This window comes from Hippoglossus hippoglossus, chromosome 15 (assembly GCF_009819705.1).
Source record: "Hippoglossus hippoglossus isolate fHipHip1 chromosome 15, fHipHip1.pri, whole genome shotgun sequence".
NCBI lineage: Eukaryota > Metazoa > Chordata > Actinopteri > Pleuronectiformes > Pleuronectidae > Hippoglossus > Hippoglossus hippoglossus.
Genome location: NC_047165.1, coordinates 11,167,960 through 11,188,719, shown reverse-complemented (window position 1 = coordinate 11,188,719; position 20,760 = coordinate 11,167,960). Strand labels below are relative to the sequence as shown.

At 40.1% G+C, this 20,760-nt stretch overlaps 2 protein-coding genes, 1 long non-coding RNA gene and 1 pseudogene across 6 annotated transcripts; 2 read left to right on the top strand and 2 right to left on the bottom strand.

Moving 5' to 3' along the window:
* Nucleotides 1–36: 36 nt before the first annotated feature.
* Nucleotides 37–9,704, bottom strand: LOC117775683. 2 transcript variants are annotated; one of them, XR_004616302.1, is made up of 4 exons: nucleotides 9,438–9,704; nucleotides 6,183–6,261; nucleotides 4,201–4,316; nucleotides 37–419 (listed from the first exon to the last, which is right to left on the bottom strand). It is a non-coding gene; the product is annotated as an uncharacterized LOC117775683 (long non-coding RNA). The 2 variants fall into 2 exon arrangements; XR_004616301.1 differs by lacking the exons at nucleotides 6,183–6,261; nucleotides 9,438–9,704 and adding an exon at nucleotides 5,485–6,066.
* Nucleotides 6,605–8,449, top strand: LOC117775681 (annotated as a pseudogene).
* A 2,441-nt stretch (nucleotides 9,705–12,145) lies between the features above and the next one.
* Nucleotides 12,146–14,321, bottom strand: LOC117775607 (palmitoyltransferase ZDHHC23-like). Its single transcript, XM_034608932.1, has 3 exons — nucleotides 14,235–14,321; nucleotides 13,449–13,624; nucleotides 12,146–12,812 (listed from the first exon to the last, which is right to left on the bottom strand). The coding sequence occupies exons 1-3, from the start codon at nucleotides 14,319–14,321 to the stop codon at nucleotides 12,146–12,148; spliced, it is 930 nt and encodes a 309-aa protein (XP_034464823.1).
* LOC117775678 (peroxiredoxin-like 2A) lies at nucleotides 14,205–19,686 on the top strand. Of its 3 annotated transcripts, XM_034609023.1 has the most exons (7): nucleotides 14,216–14,329; nucleotides 16,022–16,255; nucleotides 16,915–17,094; nucleotides 17,555–17,646; nucleotides 17,737–17,877; nucleotides 18,658–18,822; nucleotides 18,914–19,686. In XM_034609023.1, the coding sequence occupies exons 2-7, from the start codon at nucleotides 16,069–16,071 to the stop codon at nucleotides 19,007–19,009; spliced, it is 861 nt and encodes a 286-aa protein (XP_034464914.1). In that variant the 5' UTR covers nucleotides 14,216–14,329; nucleotides 16,022–16,068; the 3' UTR covers nucleotides 19,010–19,686. The 3 variants fall into 3 exon arrangements, with proteins under 3 accessions (XP_034464916.1, XP_034464914.1, XP_034464915.1); XM_034609025.1 differs by lacking the exon at nucleotides 16,022–16,255 and having other exon boundaries at nucleotides 14,205–14,329; XM_034609024.1 differs by lacking the exons at nucleotides 14,216–14,329; nucleotides 16,022–16,255 and adding an exon at nucleotides 15,494–15,517 and having other exon boundaries at nucleotides 18,914–19,238.
* Nucleotides 19,687–20,760: the final 1,074 nt, after the last annotated feature.

The window sequence follows — 20,760 nt, the reverse complement described above, 5'->3', positions numbered from 1 at the left end:
CTCTCTCTCTCTCTCTCTCTCTCTCTCTCTCTCTCTCTCTTTCTCTCTCTAACACACACTCTGTCACTCACACACACACAAACACAAACACACACACACACACACACATGCACACACACACATGTCATGTGAATCCATGGGATGGTCCATTCTGGGAGTGGGTGGGGAGGTGCATGATGGGAGGCCACTTCACTTTGTGGAAAACACTTGTTAACCCCTTGTGTACAATACGTTTGCAGGAGTGTGTGTGTATGTGTTTATAGTCTGACCCTGTGCTGCGACAGCTCCACTTTAGGGTGTCGCACTTCTTGAGTGGGAGCAGAAACATCTTTAACCGAGGGGTTCCCCCTCCTCTCCCCCGCCTGGCACTCCGGTGGGACAGCTCTGTCTGCTGGGACGTGGCCAGGTCATTGGGCAAGCTATGGACAGTGGGAGAGGGAGAGAAAAGGTAGTTGTTTACTGGGAAAATGATGCAATCATTACTGTTTACATTATGTTCAGATGTAAATAATGATGAAACAACACACAGTTAATGGACGAGAGAGGAAACACAACCGCGACATGACTGTGAAATATACAGAGCTGCGGCAGGAGAATTAATTTATTAATTTAAATTAAAAAATATATTTTGGATTTAATGGGGTAAATGTTGGAATTATTTTATGGTAAATATGCTGAAGGCTTGATGGTTCCAGGTTCTCTAGTTGTCGAATTTTTTATTTGTTTTGGTCTTATAGTGAGATAATGTAGGTTGACCCAGTCAAGAGCCACACTGGAATAAAATACAACTTTAAAGTACTTAGACAGCACTTGAGTGTTTCCACTGTACATACAGTATTCATACTCCATATTTCACTATCTTTCTGAAAATATTATACGCTTATTTAAGTACTACAAATATAGTTGATAGTAAATTTGTGAAATATATTGTCACATCAAACAAACACCTGCATCTTACATATACAGTTATACAGGTTACTAATAATTAATCCATGGTTTCTAGTGAGAATTTTCTGTGGCCATGGCAACCAACTGATCAACCATGAAGATAAAAAAAATTGTGGAAAAGTGGAGGAAATAATATTTGTCTCTGAAAGTGATGATGATGAGGGATAAAATAAAGAAACTTAAGTCAAGTACTTCCTGTCTAGTACTTGAGTAAATGTACTTAGTTCACCCACTATGCTTTGTATATGAAATCTTTACACACAATCTATAATTTCAAAATAAACGTAGTAAAGTATAATATATCCCTATTGAAAATAAGTGGAATCAAAGCTTAAATTAGTATAAAAAGTACTAGTTTAAACTTGTACTTGAGTACAGTATTGTGTAATGAGTAACTCTCCATCCCTGCCAATAATTAAGTTTCGAGCCTGTAGACAGTCACCTGTTGTCTAAATGCTCTTTTCCATCCCACTCGCAGCCCGAGGCTGTTGTCTTTGTGCACAACTGCAGAAAATCTGCAGCCATTTCCTGAGAGAAGATCAAATAATGAAGATGTGTCTCTGAGATATCTCGTGGCCTTTCAGGTGACTCAGTGTGTCTGTGTTTTAACTCAAAACCAGGGACTGTCGTGGACTGTTTGTGCCAGTGATGCTCACATATGGACACAAACATACTGTGTGCCTCATGCACAAACATACAACTGGAGTGACAATGGGACGTTGGCCACACACAGACACAGACACTGTGCCTTTCATTTGTATAAGCTCTGCAGAGACTGAGAGATAAACACATCTCTCTTTACTGGAGTGAAACAGAGCAGAGGAACAAATACTTTCTCTACATCTCTGTCGCTCTCTGGCTCATCTGGCCCTGGTTTCAGTTGGTGTAGAGCTGAACTCATGAAACTAGAGGAGAATTTTAACTGGCTATCTGTAGTGAATATATATATATATATATAAATACCATTTAAGTAAGTAGCAACCTGACCTAATTTTACCTGAGGTCAGCAGAATCCTATCAAATGCAGAGAGAGCTGTCTGCTGAATATGATATAAAAGCTCTGGTTTAACAGCTGATATTGTTTAATAAAGTTAATGGGTAAAAAGTTGAAATAAATTCAGTTATGACTTATGCAATTAAGCTAAACTAACTGTCGAGTTCCAACTGATTTTATTTTTTCCCACCTGGAAATGAGACCAAGCTCCTTCCTGCAGGGGGTTTGGGGTCAGTTGAATGAAACAAACATGAACTAGATTAAACTAGAGTTGTCATGTATGTCCTGCCTTCAACGGCAAAGAGCGCAGAGCGTCAGTCTGACGGCACAGCGAGCGACCTCTGGATGATACACCTCTGTTTGTTTTGGCCTGAAATGAGACAGAATGAACGCACTCAAGACACACGCCCCTTCACCTACACTATCTGAAGACGGAGGAGGACGGACTTCTCAGTTTGTGTAGTTTGACTCAAAACACGTGTTAATGACTGACCTTTTTTTCAACACTAACAAGATGGTTCCGGTTGTGCTGAAAGATAACTGGTATCAGAGATTTGTCGTGTCAGCATGAAGCGTGAAGAAGGTGAATGTGAGCTATAGCCAATAAAATAAATGAAAGCTAATTGGGAAAATTATAATATCAAAAGCTTTAAATCGTAACTTATTGACTTCTACCTTTACTTTTCTGTCTCTGTCACGCGTCTGGTTGGAGCACATCAGGGGCTTTAAAGACAGGGTAAAATCTCCTGAGGTGAAATATCTGACCTCTAAGGGCTCAAGTTATCATGCACAAGGTGCCGAGGTCAGGTCCTCAAGAAAAACAATAGCAACGTCAATACCGTGTTTGACTGAGTATTAATGTAATAAATGTAACTTACTTTTGTTTCACTACATCACTGTAATGATTCTTACTAATTATTAATAGATGATCCGTTCGGTATGTCCACAGAGTAAAACTATCAATCTTCCATTTTTCTGGAGTAATGGATCTTGATAAAACAAATCAGACACATTTAGGGAACTGTCATCTGTGAGAGAGTGAAGTTTGGTGCAGCTTGATTGAATTTAAGGGGAATGTTAATTACCATTCTAGGTAAATACCTGCATTGAAACTACAAGTATATTTCTGGGAAACCACTTTTTTCCATGCAAATAAGCTCTTACCTGCAGAATAATTATTAGTAAATAAGTATTTCTTAAAATTCCAGTTGCATTTAGCATCAACTATATTTTGTTTGAACAATCTTTATCAAATTTCGTGCAACTGAAACTGAAGCTATTTTTTTTCTATATAGTTTTAACTTTTGGGTTTACTTTAAAAACAAGTATTCTGAATCAAATGTATTTAAATAGACTGACCAGACTGATTCAGTTTTTTATGGGGGGTTAAACTACACTCAGATAAGATATAGACTAACAAGGTTGAAACTAAAGACACGAGCTGGATGACCAATGAGTAAATTAACAAATTCATCAAATAGGAAAAGAGAGAGATACAAGTCTTCTCGGTGAGGTCAGTGTAAAGAGGTGCTTTTATGAAACCTACCGAGGTTACGAGTTCAAATCCTGCTGTGCGTTCATCCACGGAGCCTTTGGACCCCTCCGAAGATGAAGAGAAAACAGTGAAAACCTGACGACCTTTGGATTTGTTTCATATCTTCACCTCAGTCAATGAACATCTAACGATTATGTCAGTGACACTGAAAGCCCTGTTGCTTTTCACTCATTCATCCCTGAAATACAATAATTCCATGAGTACCCTCGCTCTTGGTCGAGGTTAAGGAGCGGAGGCCACAGTGCGTTGCTGCAGCCCACAGCTTTGGAACAGTTTTACACATACAGACATAATTAATGGTAAACAGATTTTATTTTATTTTATTTTATAATGTTTTATTTTATTTTAATCTTGTACTTTTTTTTATTGCATAACACTGGTTGTTTCAAATGTGTTTTTATACATAAAGCTGACTTGACTTGAGTGTCTGATATTGACAAAAAAAACACAATGTGGCTGAACCAATCCAAAATCAGTTTGACAAAATAAAGCCACACGAGCGTCTCCTCCTTCTCTCCGATTGGCTACAAGACGTGTGTAGTAGTGACCCCCAAGCCGGGGTTACGGTTTTGGGGTCACTTTTTGGTTTGAGTGTGAGTCAGACTAAAACTTGACAGAACAGGATGAGATAAACAGACCCTGGCAGACTCAGGGGCTGTTAACACTGTTTGTCTTTCCCCAGGTTCAAGGACGCTCAGTTTACCTCCGCAGCTCGTCTCGGCTCGTCTGGTTACCAGCCAGTTCCATCTGGATGGCCGGCAGGGCGGGCAGAATGAGTTGGATCCTGCTGGCCTGACGTTTTATTGCATGGCCGAGCAACTGAGGAGCGATTAGTGTTATATAAGGAATAACATGTCGATAAAAGAGTAGATAGTACACACATGTAAACAGAATTTTCTTTTATCGTTGTTGTTCTGTGTTTTCACAAGCTGTTACAGCTTCAGCCAACTCTCTGTGTTAAAGGTTATTTGTTACGTGTTGAATGATTGACTTCTTGTTTGTATTTATCTGATTTAGTCTCATTGGCTGGAATTTTAGTTTTATGAAACACCAATGTTTACTGTCACAGTAATTATTAGGGTGCTCCCTGTCCTTCTTTAACTGCTGCCCACTTCTCATGTCAACCAATCCCTGTGGGCGACAACGCCACGCAGAAGGTGGGGTGCAAATCTCCAGCTGTGATTGGCTGTTGGTCCCACACACTCCCCACCAGAGGAGCACTGGTCAAAGATGAGGCTGTTGTGTATTTGTGTGTATTTGCACCCATGAGTGCGTATGTGTGTGTTTATGTGCGTGTGTGTGTGTGTGTGTGTGTGTGTGTGTGTGTGTGTGTGTGTGTGTGTGTGTGTGTGTGTGTGTGTGTGTGTGTGCATGCCTGCTTGTGATGAGAAAACCAGCTACAAAACTGTATGACCGGGCAAAGACCTCACTTGAACCTCACAAATTAGTCGTGCCTCGTGATGTGTGAAATGTTCACTGACTCCTCGTAGCATATTTTTAACTGCAAATGTTTGATTACCTGCACAAGCACAACCCCCACTTTAACACATCATAATATATATATATATATATATATATATATATATATATCCAACAGAAGTCCATTACGTTTTTTTAGAGGAAGACTTAAAAGGGTTTAAAATGATGAAAACAAGCATGAGACAGACTCTATCTCACACACATACACACACACACACACACACACACACACACACACACACACACACACACACACACACACACACACACACACACACACACATAAGCATATATGTCCGAGCGGCATAGAGGGAGAGCAGCAGCTGTGCTCGAGGAGTGTCATCCTATCCCATCTCTATTCTGGCCCATTTTGGACCCTCAGCACATTCCTCTGTGAATCTGTCACTGATGACTGAAATATTGCCACAATACCACTCGAGCAATTTGCCTCCATCACACACGATACGCAGGAGTGAGACAATCACTTCACTCGTCAGCTAATGCTAACCATGTAGACTAAAGTCTCTGTTTTCGTCAATGGCTCCTCCTTTAAAGCTGCTATCTCCACTGTTGTTGGTGGTAAAAAGGCTCATAAAACGGAGACAGGATGTTTTGGAGGTTGGACTTGATCTATAAATAGCAACAAAGTTGAAAAAATATATAGTTTCTAGTGTCACAATCTATCTTCTTAGATCATAAACGGAGGGCAGTGCTACAGTGTGTTTTTAAAAAACTGGAATAAAAGGTTTTCTATGTGTGTAAATGCAGGAGCGTTTCAAGGGACTTTGGGGGCCCCAGGCAAAAGGGACCTGAGGAACAAAACTGATCAAAATAATAAACAAAGTGCAAACTGTGCTGACACATAAATAAGAGTAAAGAAGTCAAGTTTAAGTGCAAAACTCCACCACCATCCCCGACACATCCTACACACTTATTTAGACGTTAGACGGCGTAAAGCTCCTGGCATGGAGTCTGGTTACGGGGTCTGTGACCACAGTGTCGTTGCAGTTTCCTGTTCATAGCAGATCATAGAATTTAAGGAGGTTCTTACAAAATTGTTTAACACCCGATGGCTGAATAAGTAACCTTAGGCTCTGCAAAATTATAACATTTTACACACAACATAATTAAACAACTAATCGTTTTCAAGCTAATTCATAATGAAAACAACTGTCAGCTGTGAGTCTGCTGTGTAATATCATTAACCTGCTGCAGGGGGCAGTCTTGCTATGAGCCTCGACAGCTGGAGTGAGCTCTCAGGCCGTCTGCAGCTACTGGGTCTGACCTGATGTCACAATAAATTTATACAGGAATACTTAATTTTTTAAATAAGAAATTGAAATCAACTTAATCTAAAAATCAGGGGAAAGAGGGATTGTCTTGATAGGCATCACTTTCAAATACTGAATTACAGATTCTGTTTTATTATATCAACAGCTTGAACAACATTGCCACAACATAACCAATGAAATAAAGGTAAAAACTTATAAAATCAAGGTGTGGCATTGCTCTTTGATGAGGACTGCACTCTGCACCATGCTGAACCTGGTACTGAGGATCCAGCTCAACACGAGCCTTGTTTCACAGCAGTCAGAGAAAAATTCCTCTCATGTTACGTCCACATAAACGAGGCTTTCACTGTGGCCGCACTGATCTGAGTTAAGAGGGCTTAAAGGGTCGGTAGAAAACTTCAGATTCCTCCACATCAGCAGCGAGCCACAGTCCGGTGAGTATCACTTTTCTACACGTAAAACTTTTACGATTTCATCTTAATGGTATTTCTTTTTGAGGAAATTTATGCATGTAACTAACCCATTATAATTATGAATGAGTGTCGAGTGGTCAGATGGAAGAACAATGTGAAATAGCTTTAAAATATTTTCAGTTTGAGTTTAAGAAACTCCAGACAAATAGAATGGAATAAGAAACTAACAATTTCCATAGTTGATGTTTTTTACATGATTTCTCTGCAGGTGGCCTGTGGAGTTAAGGTGATGGTGACTGTGACCGAGGTGCTGCAGTTTTGGGGCCTGTTTGTCACAGAGCTCATCAGCTCGATCACCGACTGGTTCCAGACCAAACCAGCATGGGCCAACCTGGAGGTGCTGGAGGACACAGAGCTGAAGACCACAGGAGGAGGTGAGCCACACCACAGGAACAAGCAGTGAGAACTGTGGATTTTGTTCCCCATCACTTCTACTGGAAGTGCATAAGAAGGGGATCTGTTTATGTATTATAAACAGGAAAAAGATTTTACAAAAACAGCTAGTAAAAAAGTAAACCCATCTTTTGATCCTACTGAACTGCGAATAATTAAATTGGTTTGACACAAAATAAGCAAATAACATTCATGAACACTTAAAATGAAGTTAATTCCTGAGATGATCAAAACCCAGCATTTGGCACCTCAGATTATCTACGACAGCAATTAACCCACTGACTGTGGACGTCTTTATCTGATGGATACAAGTTCTGTGTTTCCTTTAGTCCACGAAAGACACAAAGCCAAAACCCTGTGGGAGAAGACTGGAGCTGTGGTCGTGGTTTTACGACGACCTGGATGATTATTGTGCAGAGAGGTATGAAATCACAAGAGCCCTGTATTCACCTCACTGGTGATTCATGCTATTTGATTATGTCTGTGCCTCTGTCTTTGCAGGAGGCCGCTGAGCTGTCCTCTCTCAAATCCCAGCTGCAGGACCTTGAAGTCCCACTTTTTGCCGTGGTGAAAGAAAACCTTGGCAAAGAGCTGGACTGCTTCAAGAAGTACTTCTCTGGGAAGGTCTACGTGGATCAGCAGGTCTGTTTTTGTAAAGCCCCTCCCCTACACATGCCTTTGAGATATTAAGTCACACACGGAGGGGTTACATGATTTAAGCCAATAAGCTGCTTTTATATTTTTCTCACAGAGAAATTTCTACGGCCCTCAAGAGCGATGGATGTTTCTCTCCATGATCCTGCGTGTCGGTGTGTGGAGGAACCTGTGGCGGGCTTATCGAAGGGGCTTCAGGGGAAACCTGAGAGGGGAAGGACTTGTTCTGGGTGGAGTCTTTGTCATTGGACCAGGAAATCAGGTTTGGGAGAATTCATATTTTCTGACAAGTGGATCTGGATGATTTATCGGGGTATGATTGTTTTTTTTAATTTCCCCCCTCAGGGTATTCTACTGGAGCACCGCGAGAAGGAGTTTGGGGATAAAGTGAATCTGCTGGCGGTCCTCAAAACAGCACGGAAGATACAAGACAACATGACAAGATAGAGCTCGGAATGTGAACGTTTGTTAGTGTGGCATCGTGTCGTAGTGGGGCTGGATGATGTGGCCAAAAATTATATCAAGATAAAATAATGGATATTGATAATTATCACAGTAAATATCATCTTTTTTTTTTTCAAGTTTAAAGACAGGTTTTTGCTCCTGAGTGAAGGGTGTGGCTTTAAACTCTCAAATCAACTCCGCAATGTGTTGACACAATGCATAAACAATAATATCAATGTAGCTATATCAGACGTCAGTTATGTTGCTGCTGATAAAAATGATATTGCGATAATTATTGATATTGTTTTAAGTCCCAGTTCCATGTTACAGTGTTTCCAGATTCGTGTCTTTCAGTCTGAGCCTGGATTCACTGCACCATGACTTACAGCACATATAACACATACTCTGCTCATGTTGCAGCTGCATGATCTCAATGTGTTTTAGCTGCTGTTGGTTTCAGGGTGTCTCAAAGGGATAGTTCACCAAAAAATTGAAATGAACTACTCACCACTATGCGGTGGGAAGTGTTTGAGTCCAGAAAAAGCATTTGCAGTTTCAGTGGTAAACAGCGTTGCAGCCAAATCCAATACAATTGAAGTTAATGGTGACCGATTCTTCAAATGTATAAAAATTTAAAAAATATAAAAAGGAAAATACCTTGTTTTTAGTGTCTAAATTACAGCTGTGATCCATGAGTGAACGCGGCTCTGGAGAAGGATATCAGTGGAAGTTTAGGCTAAAAGCACGGTGTAAGAAGTGGTCACCATTAACTTCAATTATATTGGATATGGCTGCAACTCTGTTTACCCCTGAAACTCCTAAAGTGTTTTGTGGACTCCAACACTTCACCCACCCCTCCATCGGCATAATAAGTGAATTTTCACTTTTGGGTGAACTATCCCTTTAAGCAAAGCAAGAACTGAAATGTGCCTCTTTAAAAGTTTATCGTCCACTGTCTGCAAACCTGGGCTTGGATGTGTGATGGTGTTTCGTGTGTTTTAATGAAGATCTGTTTCTAAAACTCTGATGAGAGACACAGCTCTGATGTCAACACACCAACTCATCACCTCAAAACAAGACAGAGATGTGATGACATGATGGAGGATAAACAGCTGGAGTGAGGCAGTGTTTTGTTCTGTTTGACATCTCATAATAAAATAATGTTCATGTCCAGCTGATGTAAAGTTTCTCTGTTTGTTTATTACCTGTCTCTGTGTCTTCTTATGTCTCCATGCTCGTTCTCTTCCTGTGCGTTCACGTGCTCCTCAGGAAAATTCCCTTTTTCCAGAGTCGTGAACGCATGTGTCACGACTTCCATGAGTTCATGTACACAAAATACTCTATGTTGTTTTTACGTGTTTGGGGCGTTTAAACTACACCACAACTACTCTACAGACTATTTGCATGATGTCGAAGAGGGAGGACAAGGGACCAGGTGTGTTTGAAACAGGGAGGAAGTGGACATGTCATTTGCAAGAGACAAAAGTGTGTAAGAGCTGAACACAAAGTTCTTTATTCACAAGCAGGGAAATTCGCCACCTGGATTTCCTAAAGCTGGTAAATATATACATCACTAATAACTAACACACTTTCCTCAGGTAGCCTATACTTTTATGATGATAATGACGATGACGATGATGATTATGATTACTATTATATTATTATCAACGTTATTAGGGCCTGAGCACCGAACGGTGGGAGGCCCTATTGAAATTGTAAGGATTATTATTATTATTATTATGACCAAAATGAATTGGCTTTTTGAGGGCTTTAACATGCTCAAATTCTTACCAAACTTTGCAAAAAATTAGAAAGTGGTGAAAATTTACGTATTCTGGAGTAATTTGAAATGGGCGTGGCAAAATGGCTCAACAGCGCCACCTGGAACGCAGCCCCTAGGTTGCCCTTTGACCGATCTTCACAAAAATCGTAGCCCAGGTGTATCATGACCAGACAAACAAAAAAGTCTCAAGGGGCATTATGAAAAATGCAACAGGAAGCCCGCCATTTTGCATTTAGTGGCCATTTTGGCCATTTTTCAATTAGCAGGCAAGGATCGACATCGCGTGACGGACGCAGGAAGTGAAGCGTTTATCCTTGCCGCAGTGCGCAAAACGCATGCAACGCGGAGACGTGCGCTTGGTCATGGTGAGGAACTCAACCCAGTTCTGACAGAAGCCACGAGAATACTCTCCTGTGTCGATGACGAGTCTCCACAGGCGGCTCTGGCCCGTTTTGTTCCTCAGAGCCAGCTGAGCCTCCCACTCCGTCATGTTGAAGCTGATATTTATAACTTGCACCACTAAGAGGTAAAGCAGTCCACCTGTTACAATGCTGCTGTACCACGCACACGTAAAGCAAAGTGCTGAGCTGTGAAAACAAAGAAATGATGAGTGCAAGATTAAAGCATAAAAAAGTATTTTGTTTTAAGAAAAAAGTTGTTCTCGTTACAAATAAACCATTGGCCCATTTTCATTTGAAAAGCACGTTATAAAAGAGGAGGGAGGAAAGATTAATAATGAATTTATAATGAAAAAAAAAAGATCTATAAAGAGGAAAAATAAAACAATTACTTTACGTTACGTTACGTTACTGTACGTTACTTTACGCTACGTTACGTTACTTTACGTTACTTTACGTTACGTTACTGTACGTTACGTTACTGTACGTTACGTTACTTTACGTTACTTCACGTTACTTTACGTTACTTTACGTTACTTTACGTTACTTTACGTTACTTTGTTACTTTTAGTTACTTTTCGTTACTGTTAGTTACTTTTTAGTTACTTTCGTACTTTTAGTAACTTTTTAGTTACTTTCGTACTGTTAGTTACTTTTTAGTTACTTTTGTACTTTTAGTTACTTTTTAGTTACTTTTTAGTTACTTTTGTACTTTTAGGTACTTTTTAGTTACTTTCGTACTTTTAGTTACTTTTTAGTTACTTTCGTACTTTTAGTTACTTTTTAGTTACTTTTGTACTTTTAGTTACTTTTGTACTTTTAGTTACTTTTTAGTTACTTTTGTACTTTTAGTTACTTTTTAGTTACTTTCGTACTTTTAGTTACTTTTTAGTTACTTTTGTACTTTTAGTTACTTTTGTACTTTTAGCTACTTTTTAGTTACTTTTGTACTTTTAGTTACTTTTTAGTTACTTTCGTACTTTTAGTTACTTTTTAGTTACTTTTGTACTTTTAGGTACTTTCGTACTTTTAGTTACTTTCGTACTTTAACTTTTGTACGTTACATTACGTTACGTTACTTTACGTTACTTTACGTTACGTTACGTGACGTGACGTTACGTTACGTAAATGATAGTCTGGCCACGAATATTTCCTGGTCAGACTATCATGTGGGTTATTCTAGTTTGGTGGTAATAGATTCAGTATACTCACAGTATATCATGGTTGGTTCTGGAGTTTCTATCTATATAGTAAATGTGAATAATAAACAGGAAGATTAACATCATATATACATTTTATTCTTTTGTCTTTGAGGTTGTAAGTCTATTGCAGACAATGAAACAATTCAGAAACTGTGCATGAGGTATAAAGAGATTTATAAAACTGACATCATCATCTTTAATGTTCTTGGCAGTGTGCAGTTCAGGAAAGTGTCTGATAAAGCTCACAAACAAATAGACACCCTGTCTTCCTGGTTGGCCTGAGACAGATCCCAGTTTACCAGTTTTCTAGTTCAAGTTTACATTTCAAGACATTTTTGCTGGGAGCAGTTTCCATTTAAAAATCAATCTTTGGATGCAAAGAGTTTTTCACTTGAGCCCCCGCTCCCCAAAATGTCTGTGCACGGCCCTGAGGAAACCAGTGGGTACAGTAGGAGTCTTTGCTTAAGACATGAACGTTGTTGTGTAATTACAGGGCAGTTATCTAATCTGTCATAATTCAATATTCACTTTCAGGATGTGGTGTGAATGTACAATTCAAAGAAGTATAAAGATGTTATAATATCAAATCCAACCCACCAGACACAGTGGTGGTCCAGACGCTTGACGCAGGATCCACAGGTTCGACAGTGTCCAGCCTGCGGGGGTCGCATTGTTTTGCACACAGAGCATCTGCTCCACTTTTCTGTCAGGGCAGGAGGAGAGGAGGAGGAGGCTGCTGATTGGATGGATCCATTAAGATGTGTAGAGTCCTTGTTAACTTCCTCACTCTGGCTGTGATAGGAGGTGGTGTGAAACCCTGGGCCTCTCTTGGTGTGAATGACAGATCCGATGGTGAGGATCATCCCAGCAGTCACAGTGCACAGCTGCAGATGGCTGACGTCCCCATGCGGTAGAATCTCTGTGATGAAGAGGTAATACATGTAGGCCACAGAGAACAGCGCCAGAGTAAGGAAGAAGAGGGTGCGTCTCCTCTTGCGGTGTGTGGCGTAGTAGTACCAGAGGACCAGGCTGGGCAGAGCTGTCAGGATGATGATGCCCAGCAGGTAGTGCAGCGCTGCGGCCCGGAGCAGCAGAGGCAGCAGCACCAGGGAGATCATGGAGATCTCCAGGTTGTCAATCAGGGCCCCGAGAACAGGAGAGTGACATCCGCTGTGAGGGGGTTTGTGTCTCAGCCACCTGCAGCGCACACATTCAGGCAGAGTTACAAACACTTGAAAATAAAACAACTTCATTAGGAATGATGCTAATACACTTTCATTGATCAAACTAATAAGATGATATGAGGAAAAATCACATGTTGTTTTCTTATTAGAAGGGTCAGACCCTGTAATTTTAATATTGTGCTTTGGTGTGATGTCACACACGTATTAAATACATTGCAACATGAAGTCATGAAGTCTCAGAAGGATCTGGGGTCCTGGGACATTTCTTCACTCGGCCGGAAGTTTATTGTACTAAAGCAGGGATTCCAAAACCTTTGAGTCCTTGATGCCCAAAATAACCGAGTCAGAGATATGTGACCCCCATTATCCCAAAGGATATTTTAGCTGAGCTTGTTCACAAAAAATCTCCCATGTGCAATGTTTCCTGTGGTGCTGTAAACTGACCTGCTGCAACTGATGCTGTCACTCATCTGTCATAATCACCATGCATGGTTATTTACATGGTTTTATTCTAACAAGTACTTTTTTTAGCTTTTGGAACAATTATGGCTAAAATATGATATTGAGAATTGCATCTAAATTGTATTTGATGTCTGTAAATCCCCTTGTGACCCTTTTGTGTCTCATTAAAGGTCATACTTCTTATAACCTGTTAAAGGCCTCGTCCAGATCTTCACAGTCACAGCAGCATCGGTACTGGTAGATATCACACTCGCAGTAGCACATGGGATCATCTGGCTCCAGAGGCTTTAACTTCTCCCATTTCTTTATGGCTTCCTGAAGTTCACAGGGCAACTTCGTTCTCTGGAGCGATGCACAAATGAACTACACCATTAAAACAAACTATTAGTGCAGGGAACATATCTATGGAAATGTACTGACAGAATCTATAACACAAAAACACACACACACGATCTATAACTTTGAAAAAAGCACATATATACATACATATCAACATATATATAGGGTTATAGGGTTTACTTTACATCTGAATTGGCAGCAATATTTCATCTATCTTACTGTCTATAATGATATAAAACCACTTATCAATTAAAAGCAACTAATTAGGGCCCGAGCACCGAACGGTGGGATTGATCGCTCTCTCCACTAACCGCAACAGGCTTCAAAATGCCTGTGCTCGGGCCCGTTAGTGCTACAACGTAGCCCTAGTTATTATTATTATTTGTAGTAGTAGTAGTAGTAATAGAAGTAGTAGTATTGCTATTATTATAATTTCCTTTTCTTGAATTTCTACACTTAGATATCTCACTACTCTATATGCACACACTCCATTCTATGTGTTGTCCATATCGACCTGATTTCTCTCTTTGTTATTTATTTTTTTATTTATTTACTTTCAGTTTTTAAAAAACTTGTCGGGAGCACATTTTTACGATTATTCCGACGGCACTTGAATGCACTCTCTTGTACCAACCGGTCGATCTTGTTTGATTAGTTTCCCTGCTCCCTGTCTCTGGATCGTTTCACACTCCTGCGTGTGATCGGATCGCTGCAGCTTCATTGCCTGAGGTGAGTGAGTCTCCATCACAAAACTGATCCAGACATTAACCACCTGTCGACAGCTTCTGCACAGACTCGCCTGCTGCAGCGAGCCCCGTTAGCCGCTGAACACAGGGCTCACAGTTAGCTAAATGCTAATGTAGCCTCCGTCTGTCCCGCAGCACTGACAGTAACTCTGTAAACTCCGCAGGGCACCGACAGTGTGTTTTTATTATGTAATCATCTTCATCCCGAGGCCCCTGATCATAATATTTATCTAGATATATATTCGATCACAGCTTTAACTGCAGGTAAAGTCATACATCACGGATCGATCGAATCGAGGTCATCACCTGTCTCCTGTGGGATGTCCGGTCAGTGTTGTCACCACCTCACCTTTACAGCTCAGATAAGGCTTTACTGTTTTCAATCAGCGAGATAGAGTTCTGCTGGATTACTAATAAACCAAATAACAGCTCATGTATCAAAGGTACGAATCACTGCTGTTTAGTTTATTACAACAACTGAAGGATCACAGGTTAGACTGTTTAGTCAGATGAGGTATTAGCAGTCAAAGTCACAGAGAGACAGAAGGTTCACACCAGCTTAGCCCACATTCATTTGATAGTAAAATGTGCTTTCCACAGGTTTCTCACGTGACCAGATCAGATCAAATATCAGAGGAGAGCCCTTCACTTATTAATTTATCAAATGAATCCCTGTCATTTTATTAATTATTTCCCTTCTTTTTGTAATTAAATAATTATTCTCCTCCAATACTAATTTTAGCAGATTTTCCACAATGTTTGCCACAGAAATTTAAAGGGTTCATAGATATGAAGGCTGTGCAAATAGTCAACAAATTGTAAATTATTATATTAGAAAAGTACTAAACTTGAGTAAAAAAACATTTAACCTAAAACATCTTGTATATGCATATTCTTGTCCTAAAACCATAAAATTGAGCTGTCCAATTTTTCTTTTTGTTGTCCTGACAGAGAAAAGTTAGGCTCACCACATAGAACAGAATGGGGGGGATCTCTCTCTCTCTCTCTCTCTCTCTCTCTCTCTCTCTCTCTCTCTCTCTCTGTTGTTTGCATTTTTTCAGCTCTTCGTCCTCCCACTTTGCAAATTGTCTGTTTTCAAAACCATTTGGGGATTTATGAGACAAGTCTCAGGCGAGAGAGTATTTTCTTCACACTTTGGAAACAGAGAAAAGTTAGTATAAATTATTTCTACTCTTAAAAGATAGATTTGATCTTTTTCAAACATATTGTCGGTTTTCGTCTTGTGTAATATCTGCAAAACTGGTCGTGTTTAATAGTGCACCGTGTGAATGGCTTTCTGTGTGTCTTATTCTCCTACCTTTTGAGTTTCAGTTCATTTTCTGTGTCGATGCAATTACTTGACAAAAAAGAGAACTTGGGGTTGAAGAACGGAAAGTTTATTTGCAAGTAAGAGAACTGTTGCACTGAAACTGTCAACCACACATTTTCAGCTTTATCGGGCTCTCATCTGAACATCGCACGCTCTGCAGGGCAATAACTGTTATCTTATATGTATAATAAACCTGGTCCAACAGTGTCATCTTGAATTAATCCATGCAATCCAATGTGGGCTTTTTGAAAGATGGGCTGCAGTACAGGTGGGATGTTTGTTTTCTGGCATGGCACGGCTGGGTTAACTTTCAAAGACTAGACGTTGTGTGTTTCTGTCTTTCAGTGAAATCTTGAGGGGGGGTGTATAGTCAGGCTTTTTTCCTGGTCCAGATGTTGGCTCTGTCTAGATGCTCCCCATCTGTGAGGTGGTCTGTCTCCATGCACCTCTCTCTGGGCAGCGTTACCCTGAGCCGCCATTCCTCCGCCACAGCCAGGCCCCATATTTTGAGAACCCACTCTGCTCTGTTTCACCAAAGTAGAGCCAAATCCAGTCCTGAGCCAAACAAGCCCTCTCCAGGCAAGGACATGCAGCGTTGGACTGATACGTGTTCTCTGTCACAACCCAAACAAATACAGTTTGCAAGATTAACATCGCATAAACAGTAACTTTTAACTTCAGGCTAGAGTCTAATCAACAAAGCATGACTGTGCTGAAACCACTTCATTAAGGCCAAAATAAATATTTGCTGATTTTCTTGGTGTTATGCGACAGTAAACTGAATATATTTGAATCTTGGAGTAATTTCCTGTTAGATAATTGAATAAATGAAAATGTCACAGTGAAAAGAAGAAGTTGATGATGACTTTGCTCAAGATAAAATCTGCAAATGTGTTTTTTTTTACTGAATTCGTTTCATCATCTAGCTTCTCTTAAATCCCTTCTTAAAACTTTTCTGTTTATGAAAGCTTTTACAAATGATTGATTCTTATTTACACAGACTAATCCTATTAAATTAAATTATTCTATCTATTTTATTTTATCTTGTCTGCTCATGTTTTATCCTTTTATTCTCATTGTGTAAAGCACTTTGTAACATTAAGAAGAAGGTTATATAATAAAGTTTATGATTTTCATACATTATTGCTTTCTTACAGACTAAAAAATTGTTTAAAGTTGCTTTTGCGTTGTGATCATGGCTCACACATTTCTGATGTATTTCGCTGTCTGTGCTGCAGTGTTTTCCTCTGGGCTGGAGGGGGGTCTGATGGAGATGGGGATGTGGTCTCTGGGTCTGGGGGCTGTCGGAGCCGCCCTGGCCGGGATCTTCCTGGCCAACACTGATTTGTGTCTGCCTAAAGTTGCCAAGGCATCGCTGGAGCACCTGGAAGATGCTAATCTGCGCTCCACCGTAGATGGTAGGCGGGCTCTCTGATTGGCCGTTTTAATTATGTCACCCTACGTTAATCTTGTTTTTTCTTTACAACCCGTGAACCCGTTAGGAATTAACAGTACATCAGCACAATAATCGGCCATTCATAGTTTTCTTTGCTGTTGCATGAGGGGCACGCTTTGTACATGTGGTGAATGATGTGTTGTGTGTAGCATGTAAGACTAAGCTGCTTTCTTAAATCAGCTGGTTGTACAGATTAGATCCCTTAGCCTGAAGCTGAAGGTCCTGTGTTATTCTTCACAAGCGTGTTCAACACATACATGTTCCCTGTGACCATGAACATGGTCTTTTTCTCCTTTTGAAGGCCACATCTTCTATCTTCCACATATAAGTTTTAATGAGTTCTTGCAGATGTGAAAAAATTTGAGTTACTTTATTGAAGAGGAACATGTTTTCGAAACAGTTTGTTCTTGTTTTGTCTGCAGACGCCACAGTCATCAAAGCAAAGAGCCTGTGGGAGAAGAACGGGGCCGTGGTCATGGCCGTACGACGGCCTGGATGATTTTTGTGCAGAGAGGTGATCGCACATGGTTCTGAGCTTTTATTCAGAGTCTATTTACGTCACATCTTCTCTGATGGTATTATCTCTCTCTCTCTCTCTCTGTAGGAGGCCTCTGAGCTGTCCTCTCTGAAGCCCCAGCTGGAAGAGCTCGGGGTCCCTCTGGTCGCCGTGATGAAGGAGAACGTCGGCTCAGAGATCCAGGACTTCCGACCGCACTTCGCTGGGGACATCTACGTAGATGAAATGGTAGCAGACAGCATCGGATCTTGTCCTTCCACAGTTTCATAATGAGCCAAAACTGTTTTACATTTCTCATAGAAACATAAGAGAGATGTTTTGCTGCGTTACTGCATTGTATAAATGTGCAGCTGTATTTGCCTAATTCTCACGCTATCCTTCATCAAGTTTCTACCGACCACGTCGTAGACAGTCAGACCTCAGATAGTTTCAGCCTCATTTGTGCTTGTAGAACACTGCTCTACTGTTAAGCCCAGGTTTGCATATTCAAACTACTTGTTGTGTCTGACCAACTAACCAAAACCAAGTTGATAGTGGAAAGGTTGAACAAAACCAAAACAATTTTTGTAAAAGAAAATATTTAGAAGAACTGAGAATTTTGTTTGCATTTGTTTTGGCTTTAAAAAATGACCCAAACAATCAACTGATTTATCACCAATTTTCTTGGCTAAACAATTTAATCTCTATTGAGGTTAAAAACTTAGTTGTGGATCTTCCAGTCCATTAGTGGAACATGTTATGACCATTAGAGTCTTAACTGAGCCCTCTACATCGTTTTAATAGTCTTTCTACGAGTAATAGATTATTTATCATAAGTTATTACTGGGGAATGAAAAAAAGTTGCATATCTATATTTTAAAAATGAGATTTTAAGTGATCCCTCTGCATCCCTGTATTTATCTGCTGCTAGGTTGGGGTGATAAAGAATCATGTTGTGAATTCAAAAATAGAAACAAATTATGTTCATCTTATATTGTCCTTTTCTGAACTGAAACCTTGTGATTACAGAAACTCTTCTACGGTCCGCTGCAGAGGAAGATGGGGGGTGTGGGGTTCATTCGCCTCGGCGTGTGGCAGAACTTCATGCGGGCCTGGAGGTCCGGTTACCAGGGCAACATGAACGGAGAGGGCTTCATTCTGGGGGGGGTGTTTGTCATTGGGCCAGGAGACCAGGTAGCGCCGCACACACCTGGACTGAGATACGATTCGGCTCAGTAGAGCTTCACTAAGCGTCTGTATTTTAACTGCTTGTTGTGTTTTGCAGGGGATTCTCCTGGAACACCGTGAGAAGGAGTTTGGAAACAAGGTGAACGCTGCAGAGGTGTTGGAGGCCGTCAAGAAAATTGTTCCAGCGAAATAAATTCTTCAAAGAGCAGGCTGGATTTAGATCTAGAGGAATATTAACATTTTAAGTGCCGAGTCCACCCATCACTGAAGTATGATTTTTACAATGACTTTAACGTATGTTTGTGTTGTCTAATATCACATTAATTTACTGTCGTTTACAAAAGCAGAGCTGTGAAATACAGAGCTAGTAATAAAAGAGTATCTCTCTTTACCTCCGAAGACACCTAAGAAGTTAGTTTCTTTAAAACGGGTATTACGAACAGGTAGGGAGTGGGATTTAAAGGCAGCGTTTTCATTCAGGTACAACGTCCATTACATACAAGTTCACTTGAAATCTTCCATCTAGACATAATTCAGTCTATATAAATAATTCTAAATAATAATCTTTCACGCTTCCTGTTGTTTTGTTTGCTTCTCCTGCTCAGGTGCATAAATGTGCCTCAAACATGGTTGACAGGTGTGTGTCCACGTGTGCGTAATAATGACAACCTGACTCTAAACTCAGCATTGAGAGGAGCAGGTTTGATGCCCAAACACACAAATGTTCAGCCTCTGTCACCATGTGGAGGAGAGTTTGTGCTGCCTGAAGCAGGTGTCGCTTATGTGTGTGTGTTAGAGAGATTGTGTATTTCTGCATGTGTGTGTACTAGCAGCAAAAGATAAAAAGCAATAAAGAACCTCATCACCATATCTTCACTGTGCTCGTTTTTATGTGCAAAACCAGGTTGTATTCTGAACACAGATTTTCTAGTATATAAATCTGACCCCTACTCAAGTTTTGAATTGACTACATCTACAGAAATAGATTGCCACACACTGAGGCTGAAAACTGAGGGAAAGTTCTCATTTACTGTTCAAAGCTGGATGAGTCCGAACATGTCGGTAATAAACAACCCTGTGAATTATTTTATCGTCACACATCTAAAAACAGAACATAGACATCAGATTTAAATCCTTTTTTTTGTTTCCCGCTGGAGCCAACGGCTGTTTTATCTGATCACCCTGTTTCACTTTGGCATCAACTAGACATACAAGAATGTTCCTACAGTAACATTCACTTGGGAGTTGAAGGCAATATTATAATTAAAAAATATATATTACATACAATATTAGTGCATCTCAATAAGAGGAGAGTTCAAACATGAATGTTACACTTTTTATTCAGTTGTTCAAAGTAAAATGCATGTCACGTCAACACAATACAAAATAAAGAGGAAACACTGATCCAATATTGACGAGACGTATGAACATGAAATAACAAGAAACATTCGTGAGTGTCACAGATTGTCTTTACATTGGCTTTCAGTTAGCAAAGATTAAATTTTTCTTTTTCATGACATGCACAACCAAAATTATAAATGTGTAATAAAGTCAGATTTATTGTGATGTCAATAAAATTGATGCCTATTGAGATTTATATCTGTAAACTTTGTGTTGATGCCAATGTATTTTAATGTTGTTGAAAAATGATTTTGCACCGAGGTTCACTTCTGTGAAAAAAAACCACATGTTTTTGATCAGTATCAGGTCGGTACAATAAAGCTGAAGCGAAAACATTAAAAAGCTCCACACTCCTCAATCCTGTACAATTCTTACCCGTCTCATCTTTGGCTCGATCTACGAATGCGACAAGCTGAGACACACGTGTGGGTTTAAACACTCACGACAACCGTCCAGGTTTGTTCTTGACATTTGCGCGTCACAATTCAAAAAGCAGAAACTAACAGAAAACAGCAGAAACTGAGCTAATAGCTGAAGAATGAA